The 21,844-nt window shown below is 44.0% G+C and overlaps 1 protein-coding gene across 1 annotated transcript in view; it reads right to left on the bottom strand.

Moving 5' to 3' along the window:
• The window catches only part of CELF2 (CUGBP Elav-like family member 2), a 180,125-nt gene extending 172,568 nt beyond the window's left edge, over nt 1-7,557 (bottom strand). Inside the window, exon 1 of the mRNA XM_049777086.1 lies at nt 7,466-7,557. Within this exon, the coding sequence (XP_049633043.1) occupies nt 7,466-7,518 (53 nt within the window). The 5' untranslated portion in view covers nt 7,519-7,557. The remainder of the gene's footprint in view (nt 1-7,465) is intronic.
• Nucleotides 7,558-21,844: the final 14,287 nt, after the last annotated feature.

Raw genomic sequence — 21,844 nt, 5'->3', positions numbered from 1 at the left:
GAACAAATGCTTCTGGAAGAAGAGCAAGAATTAGGAGACAGAAGGTTCCCGAAGCACAGAACGGGGGAACCCGCTTCACTCCAACGAGGATCTACTTTCCCCTGACAGATCTCTGTGAGCCGGACCTGCCACAGACATGTGGCCCGAAGCTCAGAATCTACAGTGATTCTCAGCTCCAGAGTATGATGCGTTAACCTAATTATTGCCTCAGCAATTATATAATCAAGCTATTCAAGTGACATGTAGGTTGGAAATACATTAAGGCTTTGCGCAAAGGGAAATTTATTTTTTTTCCCCTAGAATATGGCTCAAATCTCCAGCCGTTTTTAGCTTAGGGTGGAGGTTTCTGAAAATCCCGTAGGACTATTTAAATTTGCTTTTGATGCAAATTCCCATGAAATCCATTAAGGAGAAAATAAAATGAACTCTTTTCTTTGGTTTTCGGACCACACCTGATGGTGCTCAGGGGTTATGCTTGGTTCTGTGATTAGGAATTATTCCCAGAAGGTTCAGGGGATTGAATGGGATGTCGGGGATCGATTCTGGGTTGGTTGTGTGAAAGGCAAGTATCCTCCTCCCTGTGCTATTGCTCTGGTCCAAGCCCTTTCCTTTAAAGAATTTTCTCACATTCACAGGATAAGGTGGCTTGGCTGGCTCCGAAAATAAGTGAGATGGTCCTGACTATGCTGCTGAGTGGTGTCACAGAAGTCCTTCATTTAGAATCTCAGACCTTTTGGGAGCTCACGGATACCCCACTCACAGAAAAAGGCAGAATGGGGAGGAGGAACAATGTGCCAAGGTGTCTGGGTTGGTGTCTTAATAAAGGGTCTGGTTCATTGAGTCTAGAGACACTGTCTTCTCCCCTAGACTGTCCACCCTGGCACACAGCATTAGCCTGGCTTTCCCTTCTCAGGTTACCCCATTTGCTTCTTTTCACCCCCTGCTTTTTGTCCTTGCACCTTGGGGCTGTGGCTGGAGTAAGGGAACATTTCAATGACTGAAAATATGCAGTGCAGCCTGGAACTGCATTTGCCCCTGACTCACACCTTCTTTTTCTTTTAAATTTTTCCCCTTTTTTTTTGGTTTATGGGCCACACCTGGATGCACTCAGGGGTTACTTCTGGATCCATGCTCAGAAAGTACTCCCGATGGGGCTCAAGGGATCCTATTGGATGCCAGGGATCAAACTTGGATTGGCCTTGTGCAAGGCAAATACCCTTCGTGCTGTGGTATCACTCTAACCCATCCTTTTTATTTTAAAAAGCATCACCCAGTGATGCTCAGAGCTTACTGCTATTGGGGCTCGGAGGACCCTATGAGATGCTGGGGATTGAACCAAGGTCAGTCACATACAAGGCAAACACATACAAACGCCTTCCCCTGCTCATACCTTTTACCCCCCAAATTGCACGTTCCCACTTGAGGGCGCTTTTGGATTTTTGGATTCCGTGATGCTGGTTCCTTCCCAGGTCTATTCCCATCCTCTGCAGATCTGAGCACCAGGAAAAGTGCCTTCTCCCAGGATTTCCCTTCAGAGGTGAGCAGGTCAGAGTAGGCCAGCCCTCTCCTCTGCAGGGACAGTCATTGTTTCCTCTGGGTCCCTTTCTCAGGATCCTAGAGCTACCCAGAACCAGGAGGCACAAATAAACAGAAGTGGTGGGAGGCAGTCCCAAGGGACTGAGATACTGAAGGCATGTTGGTCCCTAGGGATCCCTTCAGGCCATCAAGGAAGGAGGTGCGAATCCCTCCCCTAGGGTGTGTGTGTGTGTGTGTGTGTGTGTGTGTGTGTGTGTGTGTGTGTATGTGTGTGTGTGTGTAGGAACCCTCACTTCCATAAGATTCAGGTTTTCTGTCTGGAAAATGGGGTGATCGAGCCTCTTTGAGGTCAGTGATCGAGAGCATGTTACAGGGAAGAGGTACCAGACATGGAGTGATTGCTGGCAACTTGGGTTTTAGTCACCGGGGATGGACAGGTGACAGGTTGGAGAGCAGAGTGATAGTGGAGGAAGTAGGAGTGATGCCCAAGACCCTGAGAAATGTTGACTGGTTAGTGGAGTATTCGATTGTCAACTCTGATTGTCAAATATCAATATAGGGACTGGCCACTGCGCCCCAGGGATACAGTTGGGGAGCCCACCAATAACCAATATTCTTTCCTCCTAATCTGACTCTCACACTATCAGCCCTTCTGTCTTCATTCAGATCCGAGACAGGGGTGAACAGAGTGGGTAAGTGATTCCCATGATGCCAACAGCATGACAGGGAGGGGCTGGCACTGAACCAGTGGGAAGGAGGGCTCTGTCTTTACTGAGAAAGTCAGCTGCTAACAAAAAGGTCACAATGAACCCTAATTGATGGCATCAGGCACAATCATGCGTACCCAGGTCTGAATATTTATTCTTGAGCAATTCCTAAGGCGTCTCATTTCCTTGAACCCCCAAAAAAGTGGGGGGGGGAGAGGGGGAAGATCCTGGACTAAAATACTCAAAAAGCAAAGCAGAGGGACCAGAGAGACAATCCAAGAGGCGGGAGCACCTGCCTCACATCCCTGAGGTCCTGAGTTTGATTCCAAATGGGAACCTATTTTGTGAACCCCAGCATGAACTGATGGTCTGGCACTATTGGGTAAGTGAGAGTCACTGGGTGTGAACCCCAGGTTCCCTCCAGTTTTCCAAAACAGAGTAAGGCAGGACTGAGTCATTGTTCGGCAGCTCCCTGAACTTGGAGATGAAGGGGCAGAAATATTTCCCCACTTCTCACCAACATGTCCTCTAAGAATCCCTTCCAGTGGGCACCTCTCTCCCTGCCTTTCAATGGTGGGTGGATATTTGCTCCAGCGACACCCCTGGGAGGGCACACAGCTGAATAACTTCATTTGAATGTGGCTCGAGTAGGGTGAGCATGGTTTTCAGACTTCAAACTCTTCCTGGCCAGAGCAACTGACTTAGCTGGACTGAACCATCTCCCAGGAAAATTCTAGCCTTTCTTTTTCTCAAAAGGGCCTGTGGGCAACTCCTGCTTTATAAACCCCAGTGATTCATGCCCACACTAAACAGCCGGGCCAGGGTGGAGGGTTCATTTAACCCTATGAACCGCTTGGTGAGTTTGACCAGAAAATGGGTTAGCTGAGGGGCATATTTTAGGGCGACTCTGGGGCAGCCTGCTTTACCCACACATGTGATGCCTATGGGAGTGATATGAAGCAGAGAGAGAGAGAGAGAGAGAGAGAGAGAGAGAGAGAGAGAGAGAGAGAGAGAGAGAGAGAGAGAGAGAAGAGAAGAGGAGAGGAGAGAAGAGAAGAGGAGAGGAGAGGAGAGGAGAGGAGAGGAGAGGAGAGAAGAGAAGAGAAGAGAAGAGAAGAGAAGAGAAGAGAAGAGAAGAGAGGAGAGAGGGTTGTGCTTGGGGATGCAGTGGGGAGCTCTTTACTACATGCATGTACATATACATGCACACACAGGCTCTATCTCAGCTCCATCCTCTTCCTGAGGCATGGTCCAAATGACCAGAAGGCAGCTGAACTCCAGAACCCCATGATTCCCTTCTCTGTGGGCCACAACTGCCCAAGCTCCCCCTGGCCACTTCTCAGCTGTCACCCTTCAGCTTGCCATCTGCACCCAGACTCCTTGGCTGGCCAATGGGATAGAAGTCAGTGTGAACTCAGAAAAATTCCCAGAGCTAATAACCATCTTAGAAACAAGCTATAGTTTGCAGGAAAAGGGGAATTCACCCCCCACCCCTCGCCAAGCAGCCATCAAGTCTCCCAGGAATCTTTGATAACACAGATAAGGATTCTAGAAGGTGAAGGAAGGAATTGGGTGGCCTTAAAGGGACACCCTTGACTCTGGTGAAAGGAAGGGTGGCTCACTGGCTTCATGCTGGGACTGACTTTGAATTCTCTGGATAAGAAAGCCAGCAGGCTGCTCCCAATGCCCCAACCTATGTGAGGAGACTCCTCAGGTTCCCAGTATCTGGCCTCTGGCCCCGCCCAGTATTTCTCCCTGCAGCTCACCTGCTTTTGAGCCACTGAGGATGTTTCCAGGGTTCTGAGCAATGAACTTTCCATCAGACACATTCTCACCTAATTAACCCCCCTGATTACAATCATTAGTATTGATTCGCTCTCGGAATAACTTCTGAGGGATCGCGGCAGAAGTTGCCTTCGCTCCCAAGTTCTAGATGAGAATGTCAATTCAGGGTGCTTTGCTTTGGTGGGTTCAGCTCCTCTGAAGCCAACAGAAGCAACTGTACAGATTGGTATTTTCCAAGAGAGAAATGGGGGGAGATTTCTACTGACCAAATCAAAGGGAGAGAGGCCAGCAGAGAGGTGATAGATGCATCTGTGACCAGTAGAGCATATCTTTAAGGGGTGCTCTCTGAGGTACCTGTGTTTCAAAAAGATTTGAGGCACAATGCTTGGTCTCTTTTGAAAAGGTTGAATGTTTCTTACAAAGTTGTCCTTAGAAGGAGGATACACTTAAGACTTAGGGTTGGGTCACTGCCTGGGGAAAAATAGTCTTATATCGTGGCTTCTAGCTGGGCACATTCTCGGCCTTGTTACTGGTTTAGAAGAGGGAGGCAAGGAAGCCAACTGCCCTTCCTTCCTCTTAGCTTTTGCTCCCCAGGTTGAAGCAGAAGGGAACAGCAGATGGAATACTGGCAGGGTGGCCTGGGGTGGTGGTGCTTCTGAACCCTAAGAGCTGGGAATAGAGGAGCACCCAGAAGTAACCAGGCTCCGGTTCTTGGGCTTAGTAGTGGTGACTACCACCTGGGACTTAAAAAGCAAAGCTCGTGGGGGGAAAGAATGTGAATTGAGTCACAAATGCAGTGTGGAGGACTCCAGTTTCTTTCATTATTTGGATATGTTCCCGTTAAGCAGTCAGGAGTAGAGAAAAGACTTTTCTACCTAGTCTCTCTCTCTCTCTCTCTCTCTCTCTCTCTCTCTCTCTCTCTCTCTCTCTCTCTCTCTCTCTCTCTCTCTCTCTCTCTCACACACACACACACACACACACACACACACACACACACACATACACAGCTTTGTTTTGGAATCGAGATTTCCCAGGAAAGCAGAATCTAGGTGTGCTGGGAACAGCCTCAGCTATAAAGCCGCAGCAATTACCTTTTATGAGCTCACCCTAAAAGCAATTATTGGCATAGCGGATGGAATGTGCAGTTCACATCCCATTGGAAGGAAGCACACAGCAATAACTCTGCATTAAAAATCTACTCTATTCACAATGGGTCACTTGAATAAAAAGATGAGGCAGTAGCTCTGTTTTTGGTTCATCCAGGTTCTGAAAATATTGTCCATAAAATCATATATCTCTACTTCAGCACTCCTATTATTTAGCCCGTCACATTGATTTTATTCGTCGGAATGGAATAACTTCCCAATACCTCAGCTTGAGTTGGGAAATTGGAAATGCAGGTTCCCACTTATAAAATCTTGAACATAGTTTCCAATTAACGATGATGCTTTTGTCTTGCATCTGATTCCTCGCTGATGTGAAATTATCACTAACTGGAGCTACAGATAATTTAAGAGGAAATGTGCATTAACAATGTCTTTTCATATCTATTTTTTTCTTTTCAAAATGATTTCCCTTCTGTTTTGAAAGACCAGACCCTTTCTTTATGAACTTGCTTATTTTCCAATATGTTGTTCTGGCCCTCAAACAGCAGATCCAAACAGATCATGGGCGAGTTTAATCTGTTATAATCTTTATGATACTGACCTTCGTGAGATGATTTTTTATGTAAACTGCTTGACATTTGATATTCTAGGGCCACTTCTTTTATAGCTAGAGTCGTAATGAGCATGTTTGATATTGGAGAAGTTTGAAACAGCTTTTTGCCATTTTTCTCCCTCTCTCTCTCTCTCTTTTTGAAGTCCTACTCTTTTCACTTTGGAAATCACACTCATGTTATAAAACGAGAGATTTTTGTAGACGTGAAAAAAATGTTTTCCCTGCACAGACACACATTTTATGAGCCTATAATCATATTTCAACACTCGATATTTTTTCACGGCGACCTTTAACTCAACAACTTAATGATCTCGAAAAGAATAGCTCGTCACCAAAATGAGAGCAAAAGTTCTCACTCTTCCTTGGATTTCTAAATTGTTTATATACCTGGTTGCCTCCAGAGGAAGCGGAGAAGGGAAAAAAAATCGCAATTTACTTCCACATTAGATAAATTCCTCTTAACTGCTCTTTCATGCGGCATTCCGTTAAGTCCCCCCAGCTCGACAAATTTTCAATCCCTAAACACGAAACACTCCAGAGGCATGCCTGACAACAAGGTATTTGCCAGAATGATAATGGTATTACAATAGTCCCAATCAATAAGTTTCTTTCTGTAGTTAACAGAGATAAGCAATAAATCTCTAACTTAATCCAACTGACGTCGCTGCAAAATGCAAAAAGCTCTATAACGGTAGATAACCACAATTTAAAAAAAAACCCACACACAATACCACCAACAAGCAGTTCTAAAAGCTCTTCTTTCTGTAGAGTCTATACAAACAAGATTATAGCCGATAAAAAGGGTGTTGAGAAAGAATAATAATAAAAAAAAAAGAAGCCCAGACATGCATTAAGCTAGTTTGACAGATCCATTGTTCAACCCTTCTATTGTCAGCCCCGAAGATGTATTCAGGGGCTACGATGTCTGCTAGCAAATAAACAAAAGGCGACATTTTTCAAAGCACGATGCCTATTCTATCATAATTCTTTCTCTGCTTCCCCAAAGGTCAGTGGTGGCTTATTCCTTGGTAGGCAGCAGCAACCCAGCACAGAGGCAGGAGACATACAGGCGAGCTTTCAAGGCACAGCGAGCGAGGACCTGACAACATGCAGAAACAGAACAAGCCCTTCCAACAGCTCCACATTTTGGCAAGCAGCATAAAGTGATCCAAACCTGGTAGGTAGCCCAGAAGGGACTAGTTAGAAAGACTACGTCCCGATTAGATAGACAGAGCGCGATTGGGAAAGGCAGTTTTAATATGGAGTCTCCTTAGCTCCTTTTTCGGTGATTATTCCACGGCCGGGGTGCATGATAAAGGAGGCTGAGACATGGCAGAGACACGCCAAGAGCCCGAGTCAGAGCCTTTCAGAACCTCCACCGGGCCACTCACCCGGAGCCACGAACACACACATGCTAGGCTTTGGCCAAAGGCAACTCCCGTGCAAAATACAACTCGCACCCAAGGCGTCCTTCGCCTTGCTCTGGCTTACTTGCTGGCTCTTTCTCTCCCCATCTCCTGGGCTTGATTTCCTTTTCCCTTCGTTCCTTCGTTCTCTCTCCTGATCCTTTTTTTTTTTTTTTTTTGTCCTCCCACCCACCTCACCCCCCAAGATAAAACGGTTCCTTGATTCTGAGCTACAACTTATTGTTTGAGCCAGCTGGAGCAAGCAGCCAGGAGCTCAGACATGGCACAAAACAAAGGGCAGCAGGCACGTACCTTAAAAGAAGCTCCTCATTTCTCATAGTAACCGCGGATTTGGGACAGCGCATGCTTTCTGCACGGATCCACGGAGAGGCTCAACAAAAGCCTGTTCCGAAGTGGCTCCAACATCAATGCCACTGTAGCTGGTGCACTAATGCGCCCCCCCCACGCCCCCGCCCCCACCCCACCGCTTGCTTTCCCCACTCTCCACTCCAATTCTGAATGGTAGAGCCACTAAGTAGAAATAATCCTCTCTGACAAGTTATGTTGTCTAGGCATATTTTGGACACGAACACAGCCTCCCTCCTGCCTATGGCCTCCTGTTTGCATTCGCTCAAGCCTGGTTGCTGTTAGTCCTAATGAGCATCATTAAAATATAATTATAATATTAATAATAATAAAACCAACCGTCCCCCGAAAAACGGAAAGAAAAATAAGTAGCTCATTTACCTCTCCTCTTAAAGTATACATTTAAGGCCATTTCATGGTCTCTCTCTCTCTCTCTCTCTCTCTCTCTCTCTCTCTCTCTCTCTCTGTCTCTGAGTTCTCAACTCTCAGCACAACTCCCAGAGGATTAAGGAAAGATCTGGGTGAAAGGGTTTTCTGCTCCCCTTTTTAGGATGTGGAATTCTCAGCCAGATTCAACTGTCCTTTCCTCATTCTCAGGAAGGTTGAGACCTTTCACTCCACCCCAGGTCAAGAATGCAGAAGATGGAGGTGGGTGGACTTGAGGTTATGCTTTAGTCCTCTAGGAATAGTGCTCTCATGGATGAAAACAAAAATCATGGAGAAACTGCCCCAAAGAAGGTAAGTGGTTCCAAACTCCTTTGGTGAAGATGGGAGCCCTCATAGATATACTGGTATAATCCTTCCCAAGGCCAGTTTGAGGCTCTTTTCTTCTTCTTTTCCTTCCCATGAGTTTTCCTCATGGAGTTCAGCCTACATGGTGAGGGGCGCAATGTAGTGTGCTTGAGCTTCTCGGAGTTAAGGGAAACCAAATAGACTGGCCAAGGACAATGGCAAGTCTGAAAGACTAGGAGGTGGATGGAGTGGACAGCCAGTTGTTTCAAAGAGCAAACTAAGGCCTGAAGCCAGGAGGAACATGTGGATAGGAAGCCAGGAATGATCTTGGCATGGCTGACACCCTGTGGCTGCAGCCCCCAAACAGATGTGGCCCTGACAATTTAAGCTCCTGGCTTTCAGCTCTCAGTCCTTCCTAGCACAGTCAGGACACTTATCACCAACTGGAGCTCTAGCCATGTTGTGAAGGCAATGTTGGGGGATCTGAACAATGGCAAACTGCTACCTCCTGTATGAAGTTCTAGGCTCTACACTCCTAACATCTTGCATCTGCATCATTTCCTAGTCCACCAAATAAGGAACTGGCGTAGTTGGGGAAAGTATTGTGTGTTTGACACCTTGCTTACAGGTCTACCAGATGGATGGTGAGCAGCAGAGATTGTTAGAGCATATGACCCAGTCACCTTGCCCCACTTCTAATGGCAATAAGAGGATGTAATGAGTGAGATGATGAGGGTCACATCATGAGTCAGGAGCCCTATCTTCCCTCCCTTCTCCCAATCAGGCTCTTACAAGCCTCCCTATTTCTTATAGCAATGAAACCAAGAGTGGGGGAAGTTCAAATGAATCACTTTTCCAGGGAGAGATAGTTTCCACAATCTAAAATTCCCTTTGAAAGAAAGGTAGACACTGTGTTAATGTACTTAGAACTAGAGAGACTCAGTAGAGAGAGAAAGTGGAGAGAAGGTTCTGGGACTTGGGCAGAAACCACCCAATTCCTTCTGGAAGCTCTTTGGAACCTGTCCATGACATGGGGCCCATAAATGCCGGTTTGTGTTCAAGTACCCAAAGATCCTCTCAGAAAACTGGGAGCTCTGTCAATTTAAAGAGGAAAAAAAAAAACTGGAGGGAGTGATCAGAGAAAGGCTACCAAAGGGGTAGTGAGCCCAAAGCACTTGAAAATATTTCCATCTAGTTTCTAATGCAGCCTAGCAGGGAGGCGAGTCATTGGCTCACCCCTGGGCAGATCTGAGCTCTGCTGCAGGGCATGGGACTAGTCTGTTCATGAAATAAACATGTTGGATCCCGAGTGCTAAGGTCAGGATGGAATCTGGTCATTGACTCTTGACAACTGCCCCCTCCCCTTTCCAATGAGGGGACGAAGAGATACTAGTTAGTCCTTGTTCAATCTCCATGATGATGGGGTATCTCGAGATCATGGGATCATGGGTTTCCAGGAAGAAGAGTCTTTTCCACACGCATGAGCTTTTGTGGAAGGCCCTGGACTTGGGCCCCACCCCAGATTCAACCCCAGACTTCTTTACCTGCCCAACACAATGACTTTCCCTTCCTTGGTGCTTAGGAAATCTTGGCAAAGTGGGGAGAGGATGGAGTTTTTGATAAATTATCAGGACTCCAGGGAGCTGATAATTTTTTTTTTTTTTTTTTTTTTTTTTGGTTTTTGGGCCACACCCAGCGGTGCTCAGGGGTTACTCCTGGCTATCTGCTCAGAAATAGCTCCTGGCAGGCATGGGGGACCATATGGGACACCGGGATTCGAACCAACCACCTTTGGTTCTGAATCGGCTGCTTGCAAGGCAAACACCGCTGTGCTATCTCTCTGGGCCCATGGGAGATGATAATTTCTTTAACAAAATAGTATATACTTTATTTCCTAATTGGGGCATTTTAGTGGACACTGTTGACAGTGTGGAGGATTCCTCATTGGCTCTTCTATACAGTCAGTAGCCCATTGTATTTGCAGGTCGCCACTTTGGGGTGAGGTGTGTGGTTACTCTTACCCCCAGGGTGCAGTAGTTTAGGCTACAGGGTGATTTAGCCACCATGGAAAGTGCTGGCATGTGCTTTCATTTCTACCCTCCAGCCCTGGTTGTTCTTTCAGTGGCTTAAACCATTGCTCCACCCACCCACTCATTGGCTCCTGTGATTTTAACATATACTGGCAAAGCCTGGCTCTATGGAGGGTTGAGAGTCACCATGTTTTTTTCTTTTTAATTGGAGAGCACTATGCACACTCAAGAGTTTGATTGAAATTTCATACAAACTTGATTCAAAGATGACTTTGAATTTGAATTGACTTTGTCAATTTCTGTCCAAATTTTATTTAAAAAAAATAGAGTTAGACCTAGAGAGAATAGGCACTTTTCAGAAAAGAAATATTACTTTTTAAAGGTTACCTTAGTCTAGCACTGACCTTTTGACAATTCTAATGATTGTTTAGTTTTCAGAGATAGTGTTTTTATTACCCTAAGGGCAAAAGTAATTAGTCAAAAACAATAAGAACTCATCTCAATACACTCCATATGAGAGAGAAAGTGAGAGAGAGTGAGAGAGAGTTTTAATTCTATGAATTCAGTTCAGAGCTAATGTAATTGGATTTGGGGTGCCTAGCAAAACACTAAGTATGGGAGCTTGGGGTGAGTGAGAAGCATAACTCTTTTTTTATTTTCTTTCGGGTTACACCCATTTGATGCTCAGGGGTTACTCTTGGCTAAGCACTCAGAAATTGCCCCTGACTTGGGGAGACCATATGGGATGCCGGGGGATCGAACTGCGGTCGTGATCTTTCCTTGGCTAGCACTTACAAGGCAGACACCTTACCTCTAGCGCCACCTCGCCGGCCCCAAGAAGCATAACTCTTGACCTCTCTGGACTGAAGCTTCCTAAATTCCTTTAAATGACAATTTATATTATAGATAATTTGTTAAAGTCAAGGTTCACTTCCAGGTATAGCATTAATGACTCGGCTTTCTTCTGTATTTTGTTCTGATGTTTACTTGGCAAAAGAAAAGAAAGAAGCATTGCAGTGGGAGAGACAAAATGTGCAACAGAGATGCCTTCTTTGTGGAGGGGAGGCAGTTGAATTTTGGGTCACACCCAGCAGGGCTTTAGTACTACTTCTGAATCTGTACAAGGGGATTAGTCCCTATTACTCAGGGAAGCATAAGGCCCTGGGATTGAGCCCACTGTGCTCAGTCCATTGAGTATTCCCACCTCAGGGTCCTTCTTTGATGAAAAACAAGTTGAGGCACTACAGAAATCTAGCCTGCACTTTGGAGATCCATTCTCAAAGAACAATTCTGGGGGCAGGAAGACAGTACAGAGCTAAGGTGCATGACTTGCATCTTGCCAACTCTGGTTTGAATACTGGACACCATATATGGTTTCTCCAAACATTAATGGGGTCAACCTTGAAAACAGAGCCAAGACCACCTTCAGGTGTGACCTGAGTTATGTCTTGCATCATTGGAGAAAGATCATGGTACATAGATTGAACAAGTTTAGGAAGGTGCCTCAGATCTGATACTGTCTTAACTTGTTTGGGCTTTTGTAAAAAAGCACCATAATTGGAATGGGGGAAGGGTGTTTAGATATAATGGGTCTCTCATCAGTGGAGCCAGGGATGTCCTCTCAGCATCTCCCTATAGTGTGGGAGGGAACTCTGTGCGACTTCAGCCAAGTTACCTTGCCCTCATGACCTAGTCAAATCCCAGACAACCTAGCTTCTGGTTCCAGAATATGAGGCATTTGAACCGCAACACAGAGTGGGGTCTAAACATTCACAAAACACCCCAAGAATACCTGGATTTAACCACAAGATTCAGTAGTGGTTATAAAAATTGTAAAGAACGGACCAAGAACTGGCTACGCAGAAGCAATGACCCAAGTCTGTGAGGAAAATTTTTCTCATATGTTCTGTATGGAATCTGGTTGATCCCAGTTTGGTCTCCTGAGCACTGGCAGAAGTAATTCCTGAGCACAGAGCTAGGAGTAAGCCCTGAGTACTGTTAAAAGTGGCAAAACAAAACAAAACAACTAACAGAAACAAGAACAAGAACAAGAACAACAACAACAAAAAACCCAAAACAGAAACAAGAACAAAAAGAAACAAAACCCAAGCAAAATAGTAGCTGCTACTTGGCACACATACAACCCCAACTTGGTCTCCCATGAAATGGTCTCAGTCCTCAAAATATGAAGATTTGATTCTGCCTCCCCTTGCAGACTGAGGCCCGGCCCACACTTGACTTCAAGTATGGCTTCCCCAGCCTTATTACAGAGAAAACAGCCACTCTCTAAGGAATCTGACTAAGCCATAGTGTGCACAGGTAAGTTCATGTGATGAGGCAGATCATAGCAGAGGCACCAAGGACACACCAGCCCCGACCTTGCAGACTCAAAACTAGCACTAGGAAACCCCAGAGAATTCAGAATTGCTGTTACTCCATTCCCCTCTCCAAGTGTAGACAGGCTCAGATTCCTGCCCCCTAGCTACCACAGATTCTCAATGGTCTTGTCAATGGTCTTGACCTCTTTTCCCTCTCAGACTCAGAATTCTCAGAGCAACACAGTGTGTGTGTGTGTGTGTGTGTGTGTGTGTGTGTGTGTGTGTGCGCGCACGCGCGTGTGTGTATTTTCCTAGGGTGGGTTCTGGCCTATCAGGAGTCTCAGTGTTCCTCAACAACAGAGACCAGGCCTAGCACCTTATACCTTATGTAACATGGCCCTTTGAAGGAAAGAATGAGCAGGGCAGGGAAAGGGCCCATATGCCAAGCAGGTAGGAGGCCCTGGGTTGGATTCCTGGCACATTCACATGTGCCGCCCCCCCTTGAACTCTAGCATCTTGCTTTCACTGTGACTTACCCATATAACATACTGATACCCAATGAGTGTATAATATTATCCTATTTAAACTTTACTATTAAAATGTTCTTTTCTTTTTCTAGGAGTGACCCTGGGTCCCTCTGAGTACTGTTGGGGATGGTTCCTAAAGGATAAAGGATGGTTGGTTGGTGGCACACCAGTTGTGCTAACTCCTGAACTTACTCAGGGCTTACTCCTGGCTCTGTGCTCAGGAGTCCTGGTGGGACTTCTGGGTGAGTTTCTGCTCATCTGCAGAGATTTATTTTGAGTCACACCTTCCCTGATATGCTGTCAGGGTTCCTGGTGAGGGCTGCATTGGGCGGGATGAACAGTGGCCCCAGAATTCACTTTTTCCCTTTAAAACATATTTCTGGTGCACATGTGTATTGCTAGTTCATGCATAGGGTGTCCCCACACCCATGTCTCTCACGTCTTCCCTCTGGAGGATGTACGTTCAAACATACACACAAACACGCACACACATGTACACAATGGGTTGGGGAGGACTAAGATACAATCTGCATCTCATTGGAGATGCCAGATTCTTGGGTGTCAGCCATCCCTGAAGATTAAAGAAGCCGTTTTCTCCCTCCAAAGCTCTCTCTGACAAACTCATGTTACAAACATGCACATATGCACTCTGCCACAACGCACTCACACACATACACAGGGATCCACAAAGAGGGGATGAGGTTACCTGCATTTTCTTCCCACATCTACCAAGGAAGCCCTCGATCCTGAACAGTGGCAAAGTCACAGGGTTGGGAGCAAGCCAACTGGGACCCAAATTACATCAAACTTTTTTTAACAGTTGGGGTATTTTGTTTTGTTTTGGCCACACCTAGTGGTTACTCCTGGTTACTAGGGGTTACTCCTGGCTATGCTCTCAGAAATCCCTACTAGCTTGGGGGACCATATGGGATGCTGGGGGATCAAACCATAGCCCATCCTAGGCTAGTGTGTGCAAGGCAGACGCCTTAATGTTGGTGCCACCGCTCCGGCCCAACAGTTGGAGTATTTGTAAATAACTTAATAACCACACTTCCAGGCAATTGTAAGCTGAAAGAAAACCTGCATTGTAGCACTTATCATTTTTGGGGGGGTGTCTCCCAAGCAATGCTAAAGGGGATCATTGTCTTCTTCCAGTGATATCAAGCAAACTGGGCAGAGCTGACCAATATTAGGGCTTACTGACAGAAACTATTTGGGCCTCTGTAGCTACATACATCAGTGCTAGGGACTACGTGGGAGCAGGGATCTTCCTATGCCAGGTACATTTCAGTGACCCCCAACTTTCTCACTGTCCCCTGGAGCAGTTATTGATCTGAAAATCATTGAAAGTAACTTTCATTCACACCTATATTTAGCATCTTGCTATCAATGTGACTTACCCATATAACATACTGGATTCCCACTGAGTATATAATATTATCCTAGTTAAACTTTACTATTAAAATGTTATTTTCTTTTTTTTAAACAACCATCATTAATATGCTAATGACCTTAATGTAGACAATATCCATTCTTTACCATGTTCATAACAGCCTTCTATTTTTTTTGTAATATCTTTATTTAAGCACCATGATTACAAACATGTTTGTAGTTGAGTTTCAGTTATAAAAAAAGAACACCCCCTTCACCAGTGCAATTTAGGAGCCATTAAAGCAGGCAGAGTAATGACTTGGCAGGGCAGGGAAAGGGCCCATATGCCAAGCAAGCAAGCAGGCATTAAAAATAATGCTTTTTGGGGCCCGGAGAGATAGCACAGCGGTGTTTGCCTTGCAAGCAGCCGATCCAGGACCAAAGGTGGTTGGTTCGAATCCCGGTGTCCCATATGGTCCCCCGTGCCTGCCAGGAGCTATTTCTGAGCAGAAAGCCAGGAGTAACCCCTGAGCATCGCTGGGTGTGGCCCAAAAACCAAAAAAAAAAAATAATGCTTTTTATGGGCCAGAATGGTAACACAGTGGTAGCATATTTGCCTTACACGCAGCTGACACAGGATGGGTGCAGGTTCTATCCCAGCATCCCATATGGTCCCCTGAGCCAGGAGCAATTGCTGAGCACAGAGCCAGGAGTAAATTTTGAGTATCACCAGGTGTGGCCCCAATAAACAAACAAAAATGTTGATTGGTTTTAATGGTTATAAAAGCAATTCATATTCACATTACTTCCAGAAATTGTCTTGAAAACCCTTGGCCCCAGAGTATATCAAGGAGAAGAAAAGAAATTGAATGGAGGAGGAAAAACACAAATAAGAAAGGATGAAGGCCAGGGACCAAGTGGTCTCAGGAACACTGGAGGTGTTAAAAAAGGACAGAACTCAATATTCAAGCCAAAGTCAATAACAATGGAATCAAGAGTTCCGAAATTTAACAATCCAAACTTAAAATGGGCCTATTATACTGGTAGGCTGAGAGCCACAGAGTGGTCATATGGGATGTACTCTGGGAACCTTTTTTTTGCTTTTGTTTTTGGGACACACCCGGTGACGCTTAGGGGTTGTACCTGGCTATGCGCTCAGAAATCGCTCCTGACTTAGGGGACCATATGGAATGCTGGGGGATCAAACTGCAGTCTGTCCTAGGTCAGCCATGTGCAAGGCAACCGCCCTACCGCTGAGGCACTACTCTGGCCCCTACTCTTGGAACCTTGTGGAAGGAGGTTGGCATTGGTGGTGGGATTGGCCTGATTCACTGTATGTTTTAAACACAACTATGAAGGACTTTGTAAATCATAAAGGTTTTAATAAAATAAATAAAAATAAATAATATAAAATAAATAAAATTATTTCATTAAAACTTGGGAGATAGCATGGAGGTAGGGCATTTGCTTTGCATGCAGAGGGATGGTGGTTCTAATCCCGGCATCTCATGTGGTCCCCGAGCCGGCCAGGAGCGATTTCTGAGCATAGAGCCAGGAGTAACCCCTGAGTGCTGTCAGGTGTGACCCCAAAACCAAAACAAAACAAAACAAAATTAAATTAATTTAATAAATAAAATAAAATAGAGATTGAGTATAAAGAAGAGCAATGATTACCACCCATAGCCAAAGAAAAACAAGAACTTCTCTCTCTCTGATGGTTGTATTGATCCTATCTATAGCTTTTAACCCTTTTTATTTGTACAGGAATCCCCTTAGTCCATATGACACAGTTTTTGCTAATATATTTTTCAAGGATGGCGTTATAAGTGCCCATTTTATTGATGTCTCACAAGTAAGCACTTCCTGAAGGGAGGCTAGTAACAGCATTTCTCAATTTTTAATGGAGATTAAGAGGCTTAAAGACATTTCTGATCTTCCTTAGGTGGCTTTACCTGTGTCATCTATGGCATGTATAATCCTTTTCTCTTTCCAGGGGTTGAGGTATGACATTTGCATTGAGCGATGAAAATCAATAGTAGTGAATTTCTCTTAGTTATTTCTTAGTAGTTCTTGTTTGAATAATGGAAACTTGGTAGTTGCCTGTTAGGACATCTGGAATACCACAGTGCCTGAATCAGGATTCTCTCCTCTCAATGGGGACTTTAAATTGAAGTTTAGAATTTGGCTAGTATTTGAGTTGAAGTGTAGACTTATTTTGCAAGACTTAACATCTTTATTTATACTCCTAGTTCTCTCCACCTGGACATTATATTTCTTATAGTTACTTCTGTACTAATTACATCTTAATTTAAGTCAATATTATTAACTCTAAATCAATTAAGATCTTTATTTAACTTATATTTACTAATAGCTTAATTTTTTTTTTTTTTTTTTTTTTTTTTTTAGTTTTTGGGCCACACCCGGCGTTGCTCAGGGGTTACTCCTGGCTGTCTGCTCAGAAATAGCTCCTGGCAGGCACGGGGGACCATATGGGACACCGGGATTCGAACCAACCACCTTTGGTCCTGGATCGGCTGCTTGCAAGGTAAACGCCACTGTGCTATCTCTCCGGGCCCTAATTTTCTTATTTTTTGTCACACCACTAGTGCTCAGGGGTTACTCTTGATTCTTTCCTCAGGAATATCTCCTGGAAGTTCTCCGAGGACCATCTGGGATGCCAGGGCTAGAATCTGCACCAGCCATGTACAAGGCAACTGTCCTACCTCTTGTACTATCTCTCTAGCCCCTAATAACTTAATTTCTTTCTCAAAGAGGAATAGTTTCTAAGTAGTATCCATGTATGTGATTAATAATTTATAGTAAAATTATTGGTTCAAAATTGAATACTCTGTCTTCAATTTTTGGAAATCTGTCATTATTCTGTTTTTTATTTTTAAATTAATGTTTAGTGTTTCAAGTTTCTACATTAAAAAACCTTTTGTGCTTTGAATCCGTTATCTATTATCTCAGGAGTTTCTTTGCTCTGACCTTGTTTCCAGTATTATTTAATAGTGGTTGATATCTGTACTTTGTTTATCTCTCAGCCACTGCAGGATTAGGCAAGCTGTTTCTATCTCACTTTAAAGTTCCTTTGTATCACTGGTTTTCTAAGACTCCCCCACTCTCCTTTGGAATACAGGCTTAATTTTATTGAATATCTGTTGAGAATTTTTTCATTTTGACCTAGTAAAATGATCATGGTAGTAGACATTATTTTCTAAAATAAAACTACCTTTTTACTCTCAGCACAAGCCATAGGTGGTTATAGAGGATGATTCCCCATCCCAGGATCCAGGCTTTAAACACCTTAGTTACATCTTTCAAAGCACACACTATTCTTTTTCTGAGCAGAAGGTTAAAATTGGGGCCCGGAGAGATAGCACAGCGGTGTTTGCTTTGCAAGCAGCCGATCCAGGACCAAAGGTGGTTGGTTTGAATCCCGGTGTCCCATATGGTCCCCCATGCCTGCCAGGAGCTATTTCTGAGCAGACAGCCAGGAGTAACCCCTGAGCACCGCTGGGTGTGGCCCCAAACAAAAAACAAACAAACAAAAAAAGAAGGTTAAAATTGAGCATCATGGCTTATATTTTAAAATTTAAGAAAAGTACTTGGGGCCAGGAATGTGGCTCAGTAGGAGAGCATGCGTTTTGCATGAATGAGGCCTGACACCAATTATCAGTACCAAAACAAAAAAAAAAATAGAAAAAAAGAAAAAAGAAAGCAATGTGCTTCTCCTGGTCCTATTGGGATCATCCTGTTTTGGCCTACAAACCCCCCCCCCCCAATATAATGTGATTTAACTACATGCTTTAATTTAACACACTTTACTCAACCAACATATGTATGGGTCTTTCCTTTAGTATGATGGTTAGAACAGCACTTAAATTTCAGAACTTCTTTCAGGAATATGTTGAACTGTATTTCAAGGAGTGGAATCAAATTGAGATAGTGGGATCAGAAAATTCAAGATCCTCTGGCCAAGAAGACTGTCCATGACTGTGTTTCTAGGAAGTTCCCAGGGACTGTGAGTTTCTCCTCATAGTATCTCTCAACAGAATCCCTCTTTGAACATGGTATTTGCTTTCAGCCTGCTCTGATGTGCTGGGCTGGGACATTCTCTGTGCCAAATACTCCATTGTCCTTTGCCAAAAAGCCCCTTATCTCTGACTACTGGAATGCACTCTCACTGGACTTCTGGATGTTTCTAAATCACTTTTTTTTTGGTGCCAGAATTTTAATATTTTATTTAATGACTTGATTTAATTAATTTGTTAATGTTTTTTATTTAAACACCTTGGTTACAAGCATGATTGTGGTTGAGTTTCAGTCATATAAGATGACACCCCCCCCATCACCAGTGTAACATTCCCATCACCAATGACCCAAATATCCCTCCTCCCCTCCCTGCCCCACCTGTACTCCAGACAGGCTTTCTATTTCCCTCATATATTCTCATTGTTAGGATAATTCGCAATGTAGTTGTTTCTCTAACTAAACTCATCACTCTTTGTGGTGAGGTTCATGAGGTCAGCTGTAACGTCCAGCCCTCTCCTCTTTTGTCTCTGAAAATTGTGGAGAAATGTCTTTCATTTTTCTTAAAACCCATAGGTGAGTGAGACCATTCTCCGTCTTTCTCTTTCTCTCTGACTTATTTCACTCAGCATAATAGATTTCATTAAACACCTAGAATTTATAAACTCAATTTAGTAAGCAAAAAAATTTGTGTGGCTGCCCATGGAAGAAAGTGTGGAAGAACAGTATAAAGACATCTATTTCTTTGTAGGACAAACACATCTTTCTAATTAAATTGCTTTTTCAATTCCTATAAGTTAGGTCTCAATCAATAGTCAGCTAATTCTAATGTTCTAAAATGACTTAAAAAGACAACCCCCTGCTGCCTTCCTAGTTTTTATTTATTTGTTTATTTGTTGATTTATTTTTGTTTTGGGCCACACCCAAAGTTATTCAGGGGTTATTCCTGGCTCTGTACTCAGGAATCATTATTGGCAGACTCGGGACCATTTCAGATGCCAGGGATCAAACCTGGGTTGGTTGAGTACAAGGCAAACACCCTACCCATTGTGTTATTACTCTGCCCACCTTTGGTACTCACTTTTAATGTAAGACATTTATTTGACATGAATATGCATACAATGACAAAATTAAAGTAGGAAGATATATCAGTTGATAATGAGATTCACAAGAAGGTGAATCTTTTTTAAGATTATAGTACAGACACTAGGGCGTTTGACTTGCATGCAGCTGACCTGGGTTCAACCCCCAGCATCCCATAAAGTCCCCTGTGCTCACTAAGAGTTATTCCTGAGTGCAGAGCCAGGAGAAATCCCTGAGCACTGCCGGGTGTGGCCCACAAAAAACACCTACCCCCAAAATATAACGTGATTAAGTACATATTACAAAATATCTTTCTTAGATATTAAAGGTCAAAAACTTTATTGACCTAATTTTGACCTTTGTGAGTGTAGCAGATTACATAAAAATGAACCTTGGTTTCTTTTATGCTTTCATATTGTTCTCAACGCAGAGGCTGCATTTTCGTGCTTATTGAGGCTTACACTAAAATGTGTGTGTTCTGTTGTCTCTGTGTAGGGGAAGATAATGAAAATAAGTGGAAATGACTATCTATGCCATTTTTTGTTAACGTCCCACCTAAGGGCAAAATGCGATTCTAGTTCTCTCTGAAATGCAGTTTTATTTCTGCCTTTGGATCTCAACTGAGCGACCGTGTGAGCCAGAATTTCTAGACAGCAATCCACAAATTTCTTATGGGATGATGATAGTGGTGGTGGTGGTGGTTGGGAGTGGGTGGGTAACAGTCCAGATTTTACAAACAAACCAAGCCCCACATGCGACTGGCATGGCTTGGACTGGACGGATCAGGTCGCTGCCCATTGGCTGCCTAGGAAGGGGGTGTCGGCATTCTGGTCGCCATCGTCATGGTAACATGATGAATCTGCTCCAGTGCAAGAGTCTTTAGAGAGATTCAGAGGAAAAGAACAGGAACCCGCCCTGTCAAAGTAAAAGTTCACATGCCAGCAGCTCCTCTCTGAAGACAGTGACAAGGAAGGTTTGCAAGGTGCTAACTTTTCAGATGTCACCAAGGAGATCGTTCCTCTCCCCCCCACAAAAGGAACCAAACTCCCACACAGCCTCAAACTCCTCACAAAGGGAAACTTGTAAAAAAAGATGATCTCCAAGCACATATCTGGAGACAATGAGCTCTTTGTGATCAATTAAAATGCAGGAATAGTGTGGAGTGGGGCGTCTTACAAAGGGGCCCTTTCTTCTCGGTGCTTTAAAAAAAGACGAATCTGTCAAGCTGAGGATAATGCATTGCCACGCTGATTTAATTGTCAATTACAAATTACTTAAGTGTACTTTAATGATCTATATAAAGCCTTATTTTTCCCCCCTCTTCCATCTAATAGCTATTAATGGTTGTTAAAGAAAATGAAAGCACTTTATGAAATGCAGTGTGGGGGTCTAGGAAGAATAACTTTTCAAAAATGATAAAATAGTATCACCCGAGTGTGAAGCCCTGTACATTTTAGTATTCGCGAGCAGGTGAATCTACATGCCATGGGATGGGCGTTTAATTCCAATGGAGTGCAATTACAGCATAAATAGTTTCCTATATATTACGTGCAGGAAAAAAAAATTTTTTTAAACCTAATTCCTTTTCCAAGGACTGCTTCAGAAATGAGCAGGGTAGGTGAGGAATTTTTTTTTTAACTTGCCCCCCAAACTTTGGGAAGATTTGGAAGCCTCGTCAGTAGAATAAACTTGGGTGATCTCACATACAGCTTTCTCTTATAGGCAGACTTTCCTCTGTTTTGAAAATGATGGAAAGGAAGGAGAGGACAGGAGGGAATTGTTGGGGAAAGGACAATGGTCATCTACTCACCGAATGGAGATGCCTCATTTGGCATCACAAATCAATACCTGGGAGAAATATGGTTAGCTCTGGGGGATAAAAAGTCACTGATGGGGCCGGCGAGGTGGTGCTAGAGGTAAGGTGTTTGACTTGCAAGTGCTAGTCAAGGAAGGACCACGGTTCAATCCCCCGGCATCCCATATGATCCCCCCAAGCCAGGGGCAATTTCTGAGCACTTAGCCAGGAGTAACCCTTGAGCATCAAATGGGTGTGGTCCAAAAAAACAAAATAAAACAAAACAAAATGTCACTGATGATGAGCTGAGGGTCGGTCTTTCTAAGGATGCATAATCTGAGGCAAAGCCTATAAAGAGGTGATTGAATGGTCTTATAAGCAAACAGCCAACTCCTTCACCTACGTGTCCCCACTCTAGCGGTCTAAATGGAGCTTTT

This window comes from Suncus etruscus, chromosome 7 (genome assembly GCF_024139225.1).
Source record: "Suncus etruscus isolate mSunEtr1 chromosome 7, mSunEtr1.pri.cur, whole genome shotgun sequence".
In the NCBI taxonomy this organism is placed as follows: domain Eukaryota; kingdom Metazoa; phylum Chordata; class Mammalia; order Eulipotyphla; family Soricidae; genus Suncus; species Suncus etruscus.
This window is presented reverse-complemented; position numbering and strand designations above follow the sequence as displayed.